Below are 20,393 nucleotides of genomic sequence, written 5' to 3'. Positions count from 1 at the left end.
AATGAGCTGGAAAAGGGAATACTAGCAAACCACTCTAGTATCTTTGCCAAGAAAATCCCAAATGGGGTCACAAAGAGTCAGACACAACTGAAAAACATCACCAACAACAAAGACTTATGAAATATGGAAATTTGTACTGTTTTGTACTTTCCTCCTCCTCCTAACCGTTCATAGGTTTATATTCAGATTTGTAGTAAATAGCAGGACTAAGCACCTATTTATTTGAGTCAGTCATGGTGCACTGTTAAATCAAGTTTCTATGATTTCATGAGTGTGATTATTCCCTCTACTCATCCTTAGTATGAAAACCCACTCTTTATCTTAGTAGGTTGTTTAATGGAATTTCAATAGCCAGCTTGGATGATGAACCTCTCTGAGCTTTCTTAGGCTAATCTTTTGATGACCCAGACACAGTTTGTTGGTTTTCTATTTAAAACCTTGATAGTTTGATCATAATGTGGTAGAAAAGGACTTTTGTAGAGGGAGTGTAATGGTTGGTTAACAAAATTGGTTTGTGTGGCTATTATACTATTTTAACACATTAAAGATTTGTAATTCCATTGGCATTGCTTCCATAGTACAATGCAGATCCCAATCCCTCTGTTACTTAGAAAATGATCTAGAGTTGTTGCTGAGAAATTAATTTCTCTGCTACTAGCCTGAAGATGAGGCTTCTCATTATTATAGGGTGGTCCTCAGACAATAGATAATTCATTTCATCACTTGACTTAACTAAAGATGATCCATCTTGGTAGAAAGTAACTGTTAGAATGTTTATTGTACTTGCATTGCTTGGTAAAAACCAGTCATTTTCTCATCAGGATGAGATGTTAGAGCCGACCTTTAGTAGAGGATGTATACTAATATACATACTTATATACATATATAACATGCTTTTTGATTGAAATTTTAGAAGTAATATCGAGGGTACTGGTATATCCTGTAAGTGTGAATCTGTTGCATTAGAGTAAAATGTAATATTCACATAGAATTTTAAGATGCTGCTTGTTTGTCTTTCCAAACAGTGAGTATTCTTTATAATAGATATGTTATTTATAAAAATAAGAGCCATATATTTACTCTAAGGAAGTAAAAATTATAAAGGTCTATTATATGCCAAAATATTTAGGTACATGATGCCAAATATATATATATAAATATAAATATTAAATATAATACCAAATATGCTACACACACATACATAGTGGCAACATGGAACCATTTACTAAGTAGATATTCATATCCCACAAATCATGGGATATTATTATAATTGCAATTTTTCAGTAAGAAATGATGAATATGAGGAATTCAGAAAAACAGAGCAACAGTTGTATGAGCTGATGCATGTTGAAATAAGGACACTAAATATACTAATATGCTATCTATAACAATATAAATGAAAAAAAATTACTAAAACAAAGTTGAACTTTGAGTAATTGAGAAACTAGTAATGTACAAGTGAATATCCCTCCTTGCATTTGGCAGAGAGGCAGAGATTTATGAAGTTAGACTTGTCTGATTTATTGTCTGATTGTTTTTGATTAACCGTTTTTCTTTGTTTACAAGAGACTTCAGTTCCATGTGGTAATAAATTTGTTGTGGTGTATAGCCAGAAATGATTGATACAGCTCCTCTCCCCCTGAAATCCATAAAACTTATTTTTTAAATAAAGAAATAAAGGAAGACCTAATTTAAAAAAAAATGTAAATTCCAGTAGCAACTATATGAAGTTTTTACAAGGGAATATAACTCAATATTTGCTAAATTAAACAATAACACCATACTTACCAATTGAGATTATATAAATGTTTGGCTTCGTTAAAATGGCATTAAATTTTCTTAATTTTTGACACACTTTCTTTTTTCCCTCATAATTCTGCAGCCGTCCCCAGAAGGTCTGCTTATGTCCATTTCTGCCAGTACATCCTCTAAATATCTCTACCAATCTATATATAATTCAGCATCCAGCAGAGGTAAGTAAGGATGTGGGAAGTAATAGAAATTAAATAGTAAAGTATGCCAAAAAAGCAATGGGAAACAATATTGGGCAGGTGGATATTAGCTTATTAGCACTTTTGGAACTAAGTTGATAATATTTTCTCCTTGGCAAAATTATTTTTTATTTATGGTGTCTATTTTTTCTCATTTATTAATGTTTTATAGGTGGTATATAGTATATAGTATAGCAATACTATAATACTGTTTAAGAACAATTTGATAATTTAACATAGTTGTGGTCATAGGAATTTTAATTGATTTAGAAAATTTAATGTCATCTAGTGAGAATTTTTAGCTTTTTACAAATGAAGAAAAGTATTGCTTTGATAGTTTATAAACTTAATCTGTATCTGAATCCAAAACCAATTTATTCTACTTGTTTGATGTAGCTATGTTTTCCCCCTTTAAAATAGAAGAACATTTTAAAATTAGGTCTTTGAAATGAATTCTAAATTTCTTCTCTTCAAGTCTTCCACATCACCCCTTTCTGGTCTTACCTGGAAACTTACTTTAGTGAGAAGACTGAGAACATTAAACATGTGCTCTCTTTTTCCTTTTTCTTCACCTCAAAACTGCTGGTCATAATTTTCCACTCTCTCCTCCTTTCCCCTACTACTCTGTGACTACAAGGTAATACCTTCCCTTGGAAAATGTAGAGGCATTGAGCTTATTGAGGTCAAAGCTTCTATATTCTCCATAGATCCTATCTCCTCCTGTCCTCTCCAGCAGATTTCTCCCTAAATCTTTTCCACGCTCTGTCTCCCAAGTCTCCTTCTACTTTACTAAAATTTTCCCTGAAGCTTTTGTTTCCTATCTTTCCTTTTCAGGATCAAATTTCTAGAAAAAGCCATCTACATCAGGTGCTTTCTACTTCTTTTTACTCATTCCTCAACCCTTGCATTCTGGCTTCTAACCTCATTAAGCAACTCGAGCCAGCCTGAGCCTTCCCACTAGGAGGAATGTGCCACCATGCTCAGCTAAAGTGATTTTCCTTTCTCTTACTCAATAAACTACTATACAGTTGCCAGGATAAAATATAAACTTCTTTGTTTAGCTCTTAAAGGCTATTGCAGCCTTATCCCAATTTATCTTTCCAGCCTCATTATACATATATTACTTTCTTTCCTGTACTTTATGGTCTGGTCATAAAGCACTCCATATCCTATGTTCCTCCCTTTTTGTTGGCCATCCCCATGCCTGATATATATTTTCTTCTCATATTATAGATTCAGCTCTTCTTTTAAGATAGAGCTCAAATACCCCGTTCTACATGAAACCTTCCCTGGTTCCCCCAATTGCTAGTGTACTCTTCTGGTTACCATGTATTTATTCTCTTTATATTTACTTTATTTATTTATATATGTACTTGGTTTTCCCCCCAGATAGTATGTAAATTCCATGAGAGGAGAGATTGTTTTATTCTTTGTATTTATAATCTCAGAGATTAAGCACAGTACTTGGCTCATGGTAGGTATATAATAAATGCTGTTTGATTGATATTTCTCATGTGATATGTGAATTAAAATAAAATGTGTACATTATAAGAGTTTATAAAAGTATGCTTATCTGTGCAAAATTGATTTAGCCTTTTAATTAAAGGAAAACAAAGTATTACGGACAGTACCTCTGCTTGCTGCATGCCTTCCCCAGGACAAAGTTAAAGTCAAGATTGGTCGACGCTTCAGTGAAGAAAGGTAAATCAACTTTTAATTCAACTTCTATTTTACTGGGGTTTTTTTAGACATTTTGAAATTGTGGCCTCAATTTGTCCACCAACTATCCTTTCTCAGGGTGAGTGGTCTAACTAATCCAGTGTAATATGAATTCTTGTATCTTATGAAGATGTATTATAGCATATTTTATTTATATAAAGAGAGACAAGTTGATATTTTTAAGCAGTCAAAAAATTTAATAGCAGCCATTCCCAAAATTAGTGCTATTATAAAAATTATATAGGCTTTTTCTTTTTGAAGTGGGAAGAGGGTTCCGATCTTCTTTTCCTTTCTCCTATATAACTGTGTTGTATTGACTCATCAGCCTTTTCACAACATAAATCTAACATCCTGGTCCTACTGACTTTAATTGCTCTTCTCTATTGTAAATCTGCCTGTAGCCCAGGATTACAGAGAGCATTTTCACAGTGTCCTTTTCTCTTAGTGCTACCACCATTGGTCTGAATTTGCCTCTTTTCATTTCAGTGTTGTCTTGATTACTTTACTGCCTTATCAGGCAGCCCATCCAAAGTACTCTGGTCCAGAATCTGTGTAAGATGGAATCATGTTTCCCAGTAGAATGTTAGCCCCTTAAGATCATGGACTGTATTTTTTTGTCTTTCTATTCTTGATGACTGGCATGGTAACTTGAATATTGTAAATAGCTGATACATATTTGTTGGATTGGATTGGAAATAATGCTGGTACACACGTATATGAGAGAGATATTATGTTATAATAGATAAATTGATGGACTTGGAGTCAGGAAAGTTTGGGTTTATCCTGTGAGAAAATAATGGGTTTTGGAATGCTCAAAGGCTGCAGCTGAGGAGATTGATTGATTGGAGTGATTGGATTGACTGACTTCATTGATTAACTTAAAGTTAATTCAATTAAGACCACACCTGCCTGGCCCTCAAGAGGGTGTGTTCTCAGAGGGTGTAACTCTGACCTCAACACATGACCACCCTCAAGTCCAGTGAACCAATGGATTTGGGTGATGCTAGCTAATTAGCTTGAAGCAATGTGTAAAGACTGCCTCTCCTCTGGACACAGGAAGCTTCATCTCACAGTTTGGCTCTTGGACAGGCTCGTGGTGGAGGACTTGGAGGAAGAAGCAGGCCAGGCTGGAGCTCTAGGCTAGATAGGTATTTTCTTAACTTTCTGACCCATCTTTTCTCTTTTTACCAATATTTGCAATGCTTTAATAAATGCTTAATGTCCCCAAACTGGTGCTAAAGCTTCTAATTTATAAGTAACAAATATATTAGAACCCCCAGCTAATTTTCCCCAAACTTAGGACAGAAATAAGGTGACCACACATATAGTTTTACACGCCACACCTCTCACCTCTTCCACTTACTTGCTGGGTGACCATGGGCAAGTCACTTAATCTCTATGATCAGTTCTGACCTGTATCAGAAGAGTACATTCTTATACTTGCAGTTAGCATGCCAATGAACTCACAGGCCTTTGATGTATTAATATGTATGCATACATTTTATGAATGTAAATATATTTAGGTCAACATCAACATAGTCCTCTGTTGCTTCATCCTGTTGAGGAGGCCACCTAGATTCATAAGGCAGTTTTGGTGAAGAGTAAGTACTGGTGGGCTCTAACAAGCTAGAAAGACTTTGAGCCTGATCTTAGGGATAGTCTGAATGTTTTATATAAGAATAAAGTGGCTCATCACTAAGTGTTGACCACTAAGTTACCATTTGGCCATTGCAATCTGTGAAATAAAGTAAAATACAAAATATTCTTCAGTACTATGTGAGCCCTTTCTGCTTCCACAGTACTGTTGTATTTGCAGACAGAGGAAACAGAGGGTACTAAGAATCATTGTAAACTATCTGGAAACATATACAATATGTACTCAATGTGAAATCTTTGCATACTTATTGGAAGAACTGAATTGATGAGGTAAAAGGATGTCAGTGTCTGTTTAGGAGGTGGGACAAGGTAGCATTGAATATTAAGACTTCTGTGAGAAAATTTAGGAACCAGAGGGAATAAACTTGTTGGAGAGCATTTTTTTAAATTATAAAAGTATTTTATTATTTTCCAGTTACATGTAGAGATAGTTTTCAACATTTGTTTTTATAAGATTTCTAGTTTCAAATTTTTCTCCCTCCCTCCCTTCCCTTCCCCCCTCCCCAAGGCAGCAGGCAATCTGATATAGGTTATATATGTACAATCACATTAAACATATTTCTGCATTAGACATATTATAAGAGAAAAATCAGAGCAAAAAGGAAAAACCTCAAAAAAACCCCAATAGCACCAAAAACAAAAGAAATAGTATGGTTCAATCTGTATCCATATTCCAATCCTTTTTTTTTTCTGGATTTGGAGAGCCTTTTCCATCATGAGTCCTTTGGAACTATCTTGTACCATTGTATTGCTGAGAGGAATCAAGTCTATCACAGTTGATCAACACATAATGTTGATGATACTGTGTATAATGTTCTCCTGGTTCTGCTCATCTTACTTATCATCAGTTCATACAAGTCCTTCCAGGTTTCTCTGAAATCCACCTGCTCATCGTTTTTTACAGCACAATAGAATTCCATTACATTCATATACTACAACTTGTTCAGCCATTCCCCAATTGATGGGCAGCCCCTCAAAATCCAATTCCTTGCCACCACAAAAAGAGCAGCCATAAATATTTTTGTACATGTGGGTCCTTTTCCCTTTTTTATGATCTCTTTGGGAAAAAGACCCAATAGCGGTATTGCTGGGTCAAAGGGTATGCACAGCTTTATAGCCCTTTGGGCATAATTCCAAATTGTGGAGAACATTTTAATAAAGATGATTAGAGGCTGAATGGAAGTAACATTGTCAGTAATGTACATTACAGACCTCCTGAATAGAAACAAGTAGATGAAGAATATGGCAAACAGATTGCAAGCCTATCAAAGAGACATATTTTGGTGATGGGAAATGCAAATTATTCTTGTAGAATTTCATATTTCCTTAATTATATTAAAGCATACACACACACACACATATAGAGAGAGAGTAGCTAATAATTATAATTTTTTTCTTTTTTTTTTTTTTTATTTTGTGAGGCAATTGGGGTTAAGTGACTTGCCCAGGGTCACACAGCTAGTAAGTGTCAAGTGTTTGAGGTTGGATTTGAACTCAGGTCCTCCTGACTCCAGGGCCAGTGCTCTATCCACTGCGCCACCTAGCTGCCCCATAATAATAATTTTTTAAAAAGTGTTTTATTGATTTATTGTTGTTATTTAAAAATCTCTGAGGTTTCCCTTTGTATCCTTCTCTCTCCCCTCTCTCAGGGAGCTATAGTCCTTATAACAAGGACTTCTTTTAAAAAGGGAAAACCAAAACAAAAAGGGGAAATAGAGAAAAATTCAGCAAAAACCTCTCAAACATTACATTAAAAAATTGTCATCAAATTTAATGTTCCATGTTTGTGGACCCCAACCTCCTCAAAATATTAGAGAAAAAATGTTTTTTTATATATATTCTTTGAGGCCAACTTTATTCTTTATAATTCAGCTCTGATTGGTTTGTGGTTTCTATTCTTTCCATTTACATTGTTTTCTTGGTTCTGTTAAATTTACTCTGTATCAGTTTATGTAAGTTTTCTTATGTTTTTCTGTATTATTCTTGTTTGTTATTTCATACAATATAGTAAGCCTTTCCCCAATTGATGTAGATCTATTTTGTTTACAGTTTTTTGCTACTACAAAAAAAAATGCTGCTATAAGTATTTTGGCATTTATGGGACCTTTCTTTTTTTGTCAATGACCTTATCTAAGAAATTTAATGCAATTTTTTTCCAATTCATTTGCTTCCCTCTTAATCCTATATGTGATAATTTTCTTTGTGCAGTAGCTTTTCAGTTTTATATAATCAAAATTACCAATTTTATCTTTTATAATTCTATTCTTTACTTGGTTAGGAATATATCTCCTACCTGTCGATCTGCTTTTCTTTTAATTTTTTTTAATATCATGAAAATTCATATTTGGGTGCCATATCTAATTTATTGTGTATATGTCTTTGATCTAAACCTAATTCTTCCCAAACTGCTTTCCAGTTTTCCCAATAGTTCTTATTAAAAAGGGAGTTCTTTTCTAATTTCCATTACATCTAATTCTCCTTTTTCTAGTCTATTCCATTTATTTACTTCTCTTTTTTTAACCACAGCCAAATGATTTTCATCACTTTTACTTTATAATATAGTGTAAGATCTGCAAGTGCTAGTCTTCATTTCATTTCCACCTTTATCATTGTTTCTCATGATAAGATATATCTTTTGTTCCTCCAAATGAATTTTGTTTTATTGTGTTCTTTAAAGTGTCCTTTGATAGTTTGATTGGTATAGCATTAAAATAGTAAATTAACTTAAGCAGCATTATTTTTACTATATTATCAGGACCTACATATGAATACTAAATATTCCTCCAACTATTAAAATTCTTTATTTCTTTAGTTGAACTGATACAAGTATTGAGTGTACTTTAGGAAATTCAGAAATATTTTATGCTTTTTCTAGTTATTTTGAATAGGGCTTCCCATTCTGTTGTTGCTTTGTGGATATTATTGTTATTATTATTATTATATAGAAAAGTTATTTTTGTGTATTTATTTTTTAGCCTTCAAGTTTTCTGAAATTATTTTTCTTGATTAATTTGCTGATTCCCCACAATGTTTATTTTTACTTATATTTACCTACCTATCACCAGAGGCATCTAGGTGGCATAGTGACAAGAGCAGTAGGCCTTAAATCAAGGAGACCTGAATTCAGATATGAGTTTTAAAAAAATTTTAATATGGGGTTTGTGAACTTATTTTAAAAATATTTTGATAACTGTATTTCTTTCTTTCTTTCTTTTTTTCTTTTCTTTTTTTTTTTTTTTTTTGCAGGGCAATAAGGGTTAAGTGACTTGCCCAGGGTCACACAACTAGTGTCAAGTGTCTGAGATCGGATTTGAATTCAGGTCCTCCTGACTCCAGGGCCAGTGCTTTATCCACTGTGCCATCTAGCTACCCTCGATAACTGTATTTCAATAGAAAACTTTCCTTTGTAATTGTATTTATTTTATTTTATGTATTTAAAGATATTCTAAGAATGAATCTATAGGTGTCACCAGATTGCCAAAGAAATCCTTAACAGGAAAGAGATAAAACATCCTTATTCCAAGCTGTGTTTCCTTTTCTGAGACTGAATTATTTAAGATCTCTTATTTTGTCATCAATGTCTTTCACACAATTATGAATTTTCAATGGTTTTGTTCTTATTCCATTTCTTGCATTGGATTTCATTATTATTGAGTCTCCAGTTAGATCTGTGTATTTTCTTATGCTTCTAGAACTGATTACCATTTTTAAAATTATAATTGAGTCTACAAAGGATGTGTTAACTATTTTTGCCTTTTAAAATTTATTTCCAATATCTGTGCACTAACTTGTGGGAATTTTTATAAAAGCTCTGTAATTCTGAGACATACGTAATATTTTTAATGGTATCACTTAGAAGACACTATAAGTCTTTTATCTCTAATTCCTCCAGCAATTTGCTAAATTCTATATTTCTCATTTTGTTTATTTTTTTGTTAGATTTATCCAACTCTGAGAGAGGGGTATTAATGTCTTACTATTATTGTGTTACTATCTACAACTTCTTGTACTTCAATTAATTTTTCCTTTTATGAATTAAGATACTGTAGCATTTGGAGCATATAAATTTAATATTGACTTTGATTTGTTATTTATGGTTCCATTTAGAAAAATGTAATTTTATTGTTTATTTCTGTATTGTGAATTTTTTCTTTGTTTGATAGTATGATTGTACTTGCTATTTTTAAAATATATTTTTACTGATTAATTTTAAGTGTCTCTTTCCTCCTTTTTCCAGAGAGCCATTCTGTATAACAAATAATACTTTAAAAAATAGGAAGAAGAATAACAAATAAGCAGAATTAATACTTGGACTAGATTAGTGTACATCACACATTTCCTTTGGTCCTCGACCTCTTCTTTCTCCTTTTATTTATCTTCCCATTATTCAATTTATTTACTTGTCCAGTTATGCAATCTCACAAAATACACTGATTCCCTGAAAGGGAGAGTTGTGAGGTTTATACCATGATGTTTCAGGTCTTTTCCTTCACCATCACTTCTTATATCTCTCTAAATTCTTTATCTCTTCATAAAGAAATCCCTTAATAGTGCCCTCATCTATCTTTCTCTTTTGAATTTTTTTTCCTTTCAATAGAATGTAAAGATAGGGGTATTTTCTTTAATTACTTGTGATTTCCTTGGTAGTTGTATTTTTTAAACTTTTTTTATTTGGTGTTGTTTGTAAGTAGTAATTTTCTTATGACTTTTTTCCCCCAGAATACTTCAAATACTTATTTTCCTTTTGTTCAGTAATGATTACATTGAGGTTTTCAGGTTATGTCCTCTTGGCTTGCATCTTGAGCTTCTTTGATTTTCAAAGCATTTTATTTCATGTCCTTATGTGATTTCTGGAGGTTGCATAATAGTCTTTTTTTTTTTTTTTTAGTGAGGCAATTGGGGTTAAGTGACTTGCCCAGGGTCACACAGCTAGTAAGTGTTAAGTGTCTGAGGCCGGATTTGAACTCAGGTACTCTTGACTCCAGGGCCAGTGCTCTATCCACTGCGCCACCTAGCTGCCCCCATAATAGTCTTTTTAAATACGAATTTCCTTTACTTTAAATTTGAAGGCCTTTATCCAGGTTGCCTACATAATTTTTGTTGTTGTTGTTATTGGAATTGTTAAACTTAACCACCATGGGTTTTAGAGTTTATAAAGTATAGAATATTTTATTTTGTTTTGTTTTACTTTTGTGTAATTTAAGATTCTAAATGTGGATTCTAATGTGTTCCCCCAGTTTGGGGGAAACTGACTAAAAATCACTGATAAAACGAGTTTAGGTTTTTAAGGGTTTATTGGAAAATAGAAAGAAAAAGATTGAGAACAGAATTCTAACAGCCTGGCATTCCTATCTTTCCTCAAATCTCCTGTGAAGTCCTCTGCCGCCACCACCATCAAGTCCGGAAGCCACAAAAGGCCAGCGCTCTCTGCGCAGGCTCCCTTTCCTCCTTCCTGTCTCCTCCCAGACCATAGGAGGCTCCTCCAGTTGATTGGCTGGTAGACTTGATAGACAGCACCCATGAGCAAGTGTCATTTCCTGACGCCAAGGAAAAGCCACAATGCCTCTGAGGCATTTTCCTCATGGTGGAGGTCTCCACAGCAAGTCTCCAGTAGGTGGCGTCATTCCAATCATTACACTTTCCATAGACAATAGGTCTATTCTTTTGATGCTTTGTTTTTGTGTTCAGAAGTTCTGGGCATTTTTTCCCATTATTTCTTACATTATAGTGTTAAAGTTGTTTTTTACTTTTCCCATTTTTCTGGGAGGCTTATGATCCTTAACTTCTCTCTTCTTATCCCATCTTTGAGATAAATGTGTTTTGCTTCCAATGTGTTCTTATAATGTTACTGTTAGCTTCCCTTCTAGATTGTCCTTTGCTTATTTATATTCCCTTTCTGTTGTTCTCTCATTTTCTTCTTTGGAGAGACTTGCCACTGTGGATTCAAGTTTGTCTATTCTGATAATTATTCTTTTCAGATCATACATTTTGTCATTTGTTTCTATGTATGTTCTTTTTTCTCTCTAGCTGTTCTGGAACATCTTACCCAGTTTCATACTCTTGAGAATTCTTGGGGTTCTGTGTTTCATCAGGTGTTGCTTTAATATTATTTTTCTTGCAATATTTATTGAGACATTTGCAGTGTTTTAGATGTTTTGTTACTTGTTACCCTCTAGCTTACCGTCTTCTTTATTGATTTATCTACCTATGCCTTTTTTTTTTTTTTTGGTGAGGCAGTTGCGGTTAAGTGACTTGCCCAGGGTCACATAGCTAGTAAGTGTCAAGTGTCTGAGGCCGAATTTGAACTCAGGTACTCCTGAATCCAAGACTGGTGCTTTATCCACTGTGCCACCTAGCTGCTTCCTACCTATGCCTTTTTACACATTTTTTCTTCCTTCTCAGGTCCTTGATGGTTTTTAGTATTTTTTTCTTTTATTCCCCTGTTGATTACTTTTTGCTTCCTTCCTTGTTTATCATGGGTTTATTTGCAGGGCTAGACCTTGAATTTGTCTCAGAATCCTCTCACTTTGGTGAATTTACTTTTATTAAAAATTTTTTTCCTCAATTTTAATAGTATTTTTTTTCCAGTTACATGTAAAGATAGTTTTCAACATTCATTTTTATAAGATTTTGAGTTCCAAATTTTTCTTCCTTCCTCTCTTCACTCCCTGTTCCCCAAGACAGCAACCAATCTGATATAGGTTATATATGTACAAGCATCTTAAACATATTTCCATATTAGTCATATTGTGAAAGAATCAGAACAAAATGGAGAAGTTGTAGAAAAATTGGAACACTAATGCATTGTTGGTAGAGCTGTGAACTGATCCAATCATTCTGGAGAGCAATTTGGAACTATGCCAAAAGGGCTATGGGACTGCATACCCTTTTCCCAGCAATACCACTACTAAGTCTGTTATCCTAAAGAGATCGTAGAAGAGGGAAAAGGACCCACATGTACAAAAATATTTGTAGCAGCTCCCTGGTGGCAAAGAATTGGAAATCAAGGGAATGCCCATCAATTGGGGAATAGCTAAACAAGTTGTGGTATATGAATGTTTGTTTGTTTGTTTGTTTGGTTTTATTTTTTTTTTTTAGTGAGGCAATTGGGGTTAAGTGACTTGCCCAGGGTCACACAGCTAGTAAGTGTCAAGTGTCTGAGGTCGGATTTGAACTTAGGTACTTCTGACTCCAGGTCCGGTGCTCTATGCATTGCGCCACCTAGCTGTCCCTGTGGTATATGAATGTAATGGAATATTGTTGTGCTATAAGAAACAATGAGCAAGATTTCAGAGAAACCTGGAAGGACTTAAATGAACTGATACATAGTGAGATGAGCAGAACCAGTAGAACATTGTACACAGTAACAGCAACATTTTGTGATGATCAACTGTGAGAGACTTGGCTCTTCTCACCAGTGCAATGATTGAAAACAATTTCAAAGAACTCATGATAGAAAATGTTCTCCACATCCAGAAAAAAAAGAACTGTGGATTCTGAATGTAGATCAAACCATACTGCTTCTACTTTTTGACTGTTTTTTTCTGAGGTTTTTCCCTTGTGTTCTGATTCTTCTTTCACAAATATGACTAATGCAAAAATATGTTTAATGTGATTGCACATATATAACCTATATCAGATTGCTTTCTATCTTGGGGAGGGGAAAGGAAAGGGAGAGTGGGAAAAAATTTGGAACTAAAAATCCTATGAAAACAAATGTTGAAAACTATCTTTACATGTAACCGGAAAATAATAAAATACTCTTACAATTATAATTTTAAAAAAATCAGAACAAAAGAGGAAAAAAACCTAAAGGAAGAAAAAAACCAAAAAAAGTGAAAATAGTATGCTTCAATCTGCATTCAGATCCCACAGTTCTTTTTCTGGATGTGTATAGCATTTTCTATCATGAATCTTTTAGAATTGCCTTGGATCATTGTATTGCTCAGAAGAACCAAGTCTATCACCATTGTTCATCACACAATGTTACTGTTACTTTGTACAATGTTCTCCTGGTTCTGCTCCTCTCACTCAGCATCAGTTCATGTAAATTTTTCCAGGTTTTTCTGAAATCTGCCTGTTTATCATTTCTTATAGCACAATAGTATTCCATTGCATTCATATACCACAACAGGTTCATCCATTCCCCAATTGATTGGCATCTACTCAATTTCCAATTCTTTGCCACCACAAAAATTGCTGCTATAAATATTATTATGCATGTGGGCCCTTTTCCTTTTTTTATGACTTTTTTGGGATACAGACCTACTAGTGATATTGCTGGGTCAAAGGTTATGCACAATTTTATAGCTCCTTGTACATAGTGGTGGAATTACTTTTCAATGACCTTAGTCCCAGTACCAAGGAATTCCTTAGGGCACAAGACTCATCCCAATTGAATGCTTATCCTATTTCCTTTAGGCCTGATTCAGTCACAAATTCTGTCCCTTTTCTCTAATTCTCTGTTTTTCTTCCCTCTTGTTCTTTTCTGGCTGGGCTGTTAGTGTCTGTTACTCTTTGCAGGCTTGGATGAGGTTGGGAATGGGTGTTTTCAGTTGAGTTTCTTCTGCCTTGGGGTTCCCTAGCCTAGTGTCTCCTGCCCCTAACACAGCAGAGCATAATTACTTTCTGCTATATGTCTCCCTTCTTAAAACATGACTAGGCAGAATTGAGAGGTCTGATGCTGGTTGTATCAGAAGGGTGGGGAGGTGTATGCCCATAGAAATTGCAGTGGGTCAGAAATCTTAGAATGAGTCCTAAAACAAAAGCTAGTGGGTTGGTTCGTGTATCCTGTCAGAGCATGAAGGCTGGTTAGGGAGTGAGTGGTACTGACAGAACATTGTTGTTGTTCAGTCATTTCCAACGTTTTGAGACCCTATTTGGGGTTTCTGGCAAAGATACTGTAATGACTTGCCATTTCTTTCTCCAGTTCATTTTAGAGATGAGGAAACTGGGTAAACAGGTTTAAGTGACTTGCTTAGGATCACAGAGCTAGTAAATGTCTGAGGCTAGATTCAAATTCATAAAGATGAATCTTCCTGACTCTAAGCATGGCTCTCTAGCCACTGTACTACCTAGCTGCCCTACTTTCCTACTTCTCTGGGTAGGGGACTCAAGAATTCACCAAGCTCAGACTCTGATATTTAGCTCTTACATTTTATTTTGCTTCTGTAATGCCCATTCTTTGATCTGCATTCTGAAATTGTTTGATTTGCTTCTGACTAAATTGATGTTTGCTTTGCTTCTGACTGTTCCCTTTGAGGGATTTTAGTTGAATACCTTTTCTACATCAAATTGTGCATGTGTATATTCATTCACCTTGTTGTTCAGTCACTTTTCAGTCATGTCTGACTCTGTGACTTTGTGTGTTTTTTTTTTTGGGCAAAAATACTGGCATGGTTTGCCATTTACTTTTTTAGCTCATTTTGCAGATGAGGAAACTGATTCAAACAGTGTTAAGTGAGTTGCCCAGGGTCACACAGCTATTAAGTGTCTCAAGCTACATTTAAACTCAAGATGAGTGTTCCTGATTCCAAGCCTAATGTTCCATACACTGTACTGCCTACCTGCCAAGCTCTTCTCCTATTCAAATAAAAATATTTCATGTCATTTAACTCATCTCATTGGTTTTATTTTAATTACTCTTTTAGATTCTGTGTTTGCTTTTCATAGTTTTACTCAGAATTGGGTTTTTCTTCAAGAATGCTTGAAAATCTTCTATTGTTTTAAAATTCAGTTTGCTTCTCCTATAAAATTAATTTTGTGAAGTAAGTTATTCCTGGTTTTAAGTCTTTTACTTTTTGGAATATTACGTTATAAGACTTTATTTTTTTTTCATAGTTGTATCATAGTCTTGTGGGATCTTGACTGTAGTTCTTTAGTACTTGCTCTTTTTCTTTACAGCTGCTTGTAGTAGTATTTTTTTTTCTTTCACCTGGAAAATTCCAGAATTTGGCTGTGACATTCCTGGGTGTTTTCATTTTTTTTTTAAAGATTTAATAATTGGTTGATTATTTATATTATTACTTTGTTCTTTTATTCTAATGGGTGAGAGCAGTTTTTATTTATGATTTAATGAAATATAGTGTCAATGGGTTAGATTGCTTTGGTCATTGTTTTCAAGGAATCTGTTTTTTTTTTAAATTGTATTTACCTATTATTCAAATTTCTTATCCTACTATTTTCAGTTATTTTTGACAGTTGCTACTTCACATTTTCTCTTCTATTTTAAAAAATCTTTTGATTTTCTTTTAATATTTGCCATTGTTTCCTTTAATTGTTGAGTCCTGATTGTTCCATTCTGTTTTTTTAACAGTCTGTTCTGAACTACTAATCTCTTTACAGATTTTTCCTCCAGAACACTCATTTCAATTCTAATTTTCTTATTTATCTCTTACTTCATTTCTTGTAGCCATCCTACTACAAGACTTTTTTTTCTTAAAACAAAGAAACATGTTTTTTCTTTATGCTTTTTTTGCTTGTTGTAGGATGACTTTTAAAAAAAAAATCAATTTTGTGTTTTTCTTAATCCAAAATGTTCCTTCATTTGGTTTGGTTCTTCCTTTCCCTCCATTTAACAGATGAAGAAAATGGGCCTCAGAGGGGTTAAGTGATTTGCCTATGGTCATTTTAGTAGTAATTGTCAGAAGCAAGTTTCAAACCTGGCTCTTTCTCACTCCAACTTCAGCACTTTTTTCTTTATCTTACATTCTTCTTCAAGCTGCATTAAGTATTGTGATGTGAGATTAGACTGGAAAGGTAAATTGGAACCAAATTGTTGTTGTCCTTCTCTTGTTAGAATTCGTTGGGGGGCAGGTAGGTGGTGCAGTGGATAAAGGACTGGCCCTGGATTCAGGAGGACCTGAGTTCAAATCCAGCCCCAGGCACTTGACACTTACTAGCTATGTGACCCTGGGCAAGCCACTTAACCCTCATTGCCCTGTTTAAAAAAAAAAAAAGCACTAGTTACTCCCTATTGCCTAGCAATTTAAGTTCAGACATCTTTGCTTATCATTCAAGGCCATTCATTGTCTGTTACAGGTTTGTACCTTTTTGTGTTTTTCTAATATTATTTCCCTTTATGTACTCTAAGCTCCAGCTGAACTGGATAACTCTGGCTCCCAAATACCCACTTTGGTCTTCCTGCTTTGTTCACACTGTTCTCTGTATTTTGAATGCCCTCTTTCTGCCTTTTTACTTGTTAAATTCCCACTTACCATTTTAAACCCCAACTAAAATATTATCTCCTCCTTGAAGTCTTCTCTGAGCCCTTTACTTAGTAATGATAGTCTTCCATAAATCTCACATAGCATTTTGTTTTGCATCTCATTCTTGCATGTGTTAACTGTGGTTTAGGGGCTTCTTCCAAGAGGTCTTGGCTCTGGGACTCACTGTGGCCTGACCCCTGTGAGATTTAAAATTGGATATTAGATCATAAATCTCCCCTACTTAACCCTTCCCTTAATTTATCTCCCAGACTAGTAAATGGAAGAAGCTTCTGGTTTTCTAGATAGAGCCTTTATTGTATATAAGGTGTTGTTGATTAGAAGGATAGGAAAATAGAAATACAGTACAAATCGTCTTAAATCTAGGCTTAGTCTATATTCCTTATAAAAACTCACCAAACCGATTTAGGCCACCTTTGGAGTGAGTCAGACCGTCAGTCCCGCGCCGCCAGGAGTCCCGCCAAGCCGGCAAAAAAGGCTACTCCCCTTCTCTCCACCCCGGAAGTCAAAAAAACCCCGGCAGGCAGTCTGACATGCGCAGCAGGCGGACTGTACCCAGCAGGCAGTCTGACATGCGCAGCAGGCGGACTGTACCCGGCAGGCAGTCTGACATGCGCAGCAGGCGGACTGTTCATCTCCTCCCCAAAAGGGTGGTCCTTGAAAAACTGGCGTCTTTCAGTTATCCTAACCGACTGTTAAAAACTTTCATATTTTACCACATTTCCCCCCTTTGCTTCCTCAAGAAATGGAATGTTTCCTTGATGGAACAGTAAAAAGAATATAATAACTTCTGCTGACTAATAATATGCGAACAACAATACAGAAAAGGAAGAGAGGAAAGTTTTGTCCAGAGGGGCGATTTTTTTTCTTTCCTCATGAACCAACGCTTTGACATTAGTCTTGCAAAGGGAGAGCCTCTGCAGAGAGTACATGTTACAGATAGTATATAACAGAAAGGAGATAGTAAAAGCTAATAAAGCAAAACAGTTCATATAAAGTCTCTGAGTTCTCTTGTCTTCTTGAAGTGGTAAGATGTCATCAGGAGGAAACTGGATTCTGGTCTGGAAAACTGGATTCTGGACTCTGGACTCTGGTCTGGAAAGCTGGATTTCTTCTTTAACTGTTTGAATTGCTGTATTTTTTTTTTTTTACTAAACCTTAGCATAGCATTTTGCAATCAGTAACACTTTTTACCACCATGTGTCTGGATCAAAGTCAAATTTAGTATGTGTTCATGACACCTGAAAATGTTATGGAAAGGTTATCATACCATATCTCATGGTTCCGAGACAGCCAGTGATTGTGCTAGGCCACAGGTGAATTCAACTGAGTGAGATAAAAAGATAAGTAAGTTCAGTTAAATTAGGTTAAATTAGGAGGGAGAGAGGATGAATACTGGACTGTGCCTAGTAATTGTGCTCTACATGGTCACCATCATAAGCAAACCATGGACTTATGTATACCTGTCTCTCCTTTTGTTGCACATATATTCTCTCCAGGGCCTGCATCAGAGTTCACAGCAAGTTAGTCTCTGAAATGATAAGTTTCCATATTTCTGAAATCTCATTAATTTCACCAAAGACAATATGATGGTAAAAATGTGTGCTATGCTGCATAACTGAGAATATATTAGTGATATATACAATAATTCCAAACCATACCCAGAGTATAATGACATATAAATAATAAACGAATGTAAATAGCTGATTATATTAGACATTGTTACATAATCTTCTTTTAGACATTATTACATAATCTTCTTTTAGCAAGTAGACCACATCATCTTATACATGAATTCTCTAGTATAACAGTAGCAGATACTTAAAGTGGTGATTAATTCATCAAAAAGAAATAAGACTTCAATAAGCAAGATTCAATATTCAATAGCATATACTTAAAATGCCTTTGAAAAGTCACTTAGTTCACAAAATCGGGTTTTTAAAGAAAAGCAAAAGAAACAAAAGTAAAAAAAAAAAAAAAAACAAAAAAAAAACAAAGCAAAACCAAAAACCAAAAATAAAAGGCAAAAGATTCGCTAAGCACCCTTTTGTGCTCTTAAAGAATTTAAAGGTGTGGTGAATTCCAGGTCTTTTCAGTGCCTTTCAAAAGTCAAAACAAAACAAAAAGCAAAAAGGATTAAAAAAAAAATAGGTATAGGGTAGGGAAAAGGGTGGGAGAAATTGAGGTGGGCCAGAAAACTAGGCCATGTGCTTCAGTGCTTTTGCCTGTGGAAGGAAATGCTTGTTAAATTTTAAGGTATTTAAGCTGCTAGAGTTTGGGGTATGCCACATTGTTTTAACTGGTTCCCCAATTCTCTGCATGCCAAAGTGGCAGGGGTTTCTGAATTGTCATTGATCTTTCTAATGCTGTCATAATGTTCTTTATGGTAGAAAATGTGGAGTTCTCTAGCATCAGTTTTGTCTGTGCCACTGATTTTCAATAAAGGCTGATTTAATTGATGAACCACAACATTCAGCTGATGCTGCTTAGCAAATGCTACAATTGTATCATTTCCTCCCCACTTTCCAAATTTCTTTAATTCATCAACATATTCTTCAAAAGGGGAGTCATTTACTATAAAAGACTCAAACTCTTGTCTATGGTTAATCATATAAGAAGCAGCTTCTTGTCTGTGTCTGAGATGATTTCTACAGTGACCTTCTAGCTGGTCTGCTAAAGCCCTAAAAAGGCAATTTCCGTCTCCTGATACTTTACGAAGACTGAGTCCCAAAGCATTTAACTGATCAGTGGGATTATTAAATGGGAACTGCCTTTTTCCTCTGAACTCTCTTTGCTCTTTAACAGTTGCTATCTTTAGGGTTTTTACCTCTTTAGCGTCTACCTCAGGTCTATCTGAAATCTCTTCACCTATGAATGGTGCAGGCTTTATATGAGAGCAATGAATCCATGAGTCTTTTTCACCAATTTTAATGGCAGTAGGAGTTGTCAATAATACCTGAAAAGGTCCTTCCCAGGCAGGTTGAGTTCCACTGGTTTTCTGAAAATTCTTTACATATATTTTATCTCCTGGGTTGAACTTATGCAATGAAAAGTCTAATGGTCCTGCCTGGACCACAGCTCCTGCCTCATGGAGTTCACGTAGCCTGGTCTGTAATTCCTGTATATAGGAAGCAACAGAAGTATCACCTCCCACCAGTGATGTATAAACTGGGGAAAAAGTTTTAGCTTGGATAGGAGGGTGACCAAAAAGCATTTCATAAGGAGATATATGAAGTTCTCCTCTTGGTCTACTTCGTAGATAGAATAATGCCAATGGTAGAACATCAGGCCATTTCAAATGGGTTTCAGTACATAATTTGCCAATCATACTCTTAAGCTCTTTATTCATACGTTCGACTTGGCCTGAACTTTGTGGATGGTAGGGCGTGTGGAATTTTGGAGTCACTCCCAAGAAAGAGTAGATTTGGGATAAAATCGAATCAGTGAAATGTGTGCCTTTGTCAGAATCGATGCGGGCTGGTGGGCCAAAACGAGGTACTATCTCTTTAAGAAGAATTTTGGCAACAAAGGCAGCTGTGGCTCGGGGGCTGGGAAAGGCCTCCACCCACCGAGTGAGCTGATCAACTATAACAAGGCAAAATTTATAATGTCCTGCTTTTGGCATAGTAATATAATCAATTTGTAAGTGCTCAAAAGGTGTATATGCTAGAGGACGCCCTCCATAAGCTTTGGCCTTAAAAGCATACTGATTATAAGACTGACATGTGGAGCAGCCCGAGCAGATTCGAGATGCTGTATTAGTCACACCTGGTGCTATCCAGGTTCTCTTAATAGAGTCTAC

At 35.2% G+C, this 20,393-nt stretch overlaps 1 protein-coding gene across 3 annotated transcripts in view; it reads left to right on the top strand.

The window, feature by feature from the left end:
- DTWD2 (DTW domain containing 2) overlaps nucleotides 1–20,393 on the top strand; it is a 186,973-nt gene that overhangs the window by 46,693 nt on the left and 119,887 nt on the right. For all 3 annotated transcript variants that reach the window (XM_043978707.1, XM_043978704.1, XM_043978705.1), the window contains exons 2-3: nucleotides 1,883–1,973; nucleotides 3,598–3,692. In XM_043978707.1, the coding sequence (XP_043834642.1) occupies nucleotides 1,883–1,973; nucleotides 3,598–3,692 (186 nt within the window). The remainder of the gene's footprint in view (nucleotides 1–1,882; nucleotides 1,974–3,597; nucleotides 3,693–20,393) is intronic.

This window comes from Dromiciops gliroides, chromosome 1 (genome assembly GCF_019393635.1).
Source record: "Dromiciops gliroides isolate mDroGli1 chromosome 1, mDroGli1.pri, whole genome shotgun sequence".
Lineage (NCBI taxonomy): Eukaryota > Metazoa > Chordata > Mammalia > Microbiotheria > Microbiotheriidae > Dromiciops > Dromiciops gliroides.
The sequence above is the reverse complement of the archived record's forward strand: the minus strand, read 5'-3'. Positions and strand labels throughout refer to the sequence as shown.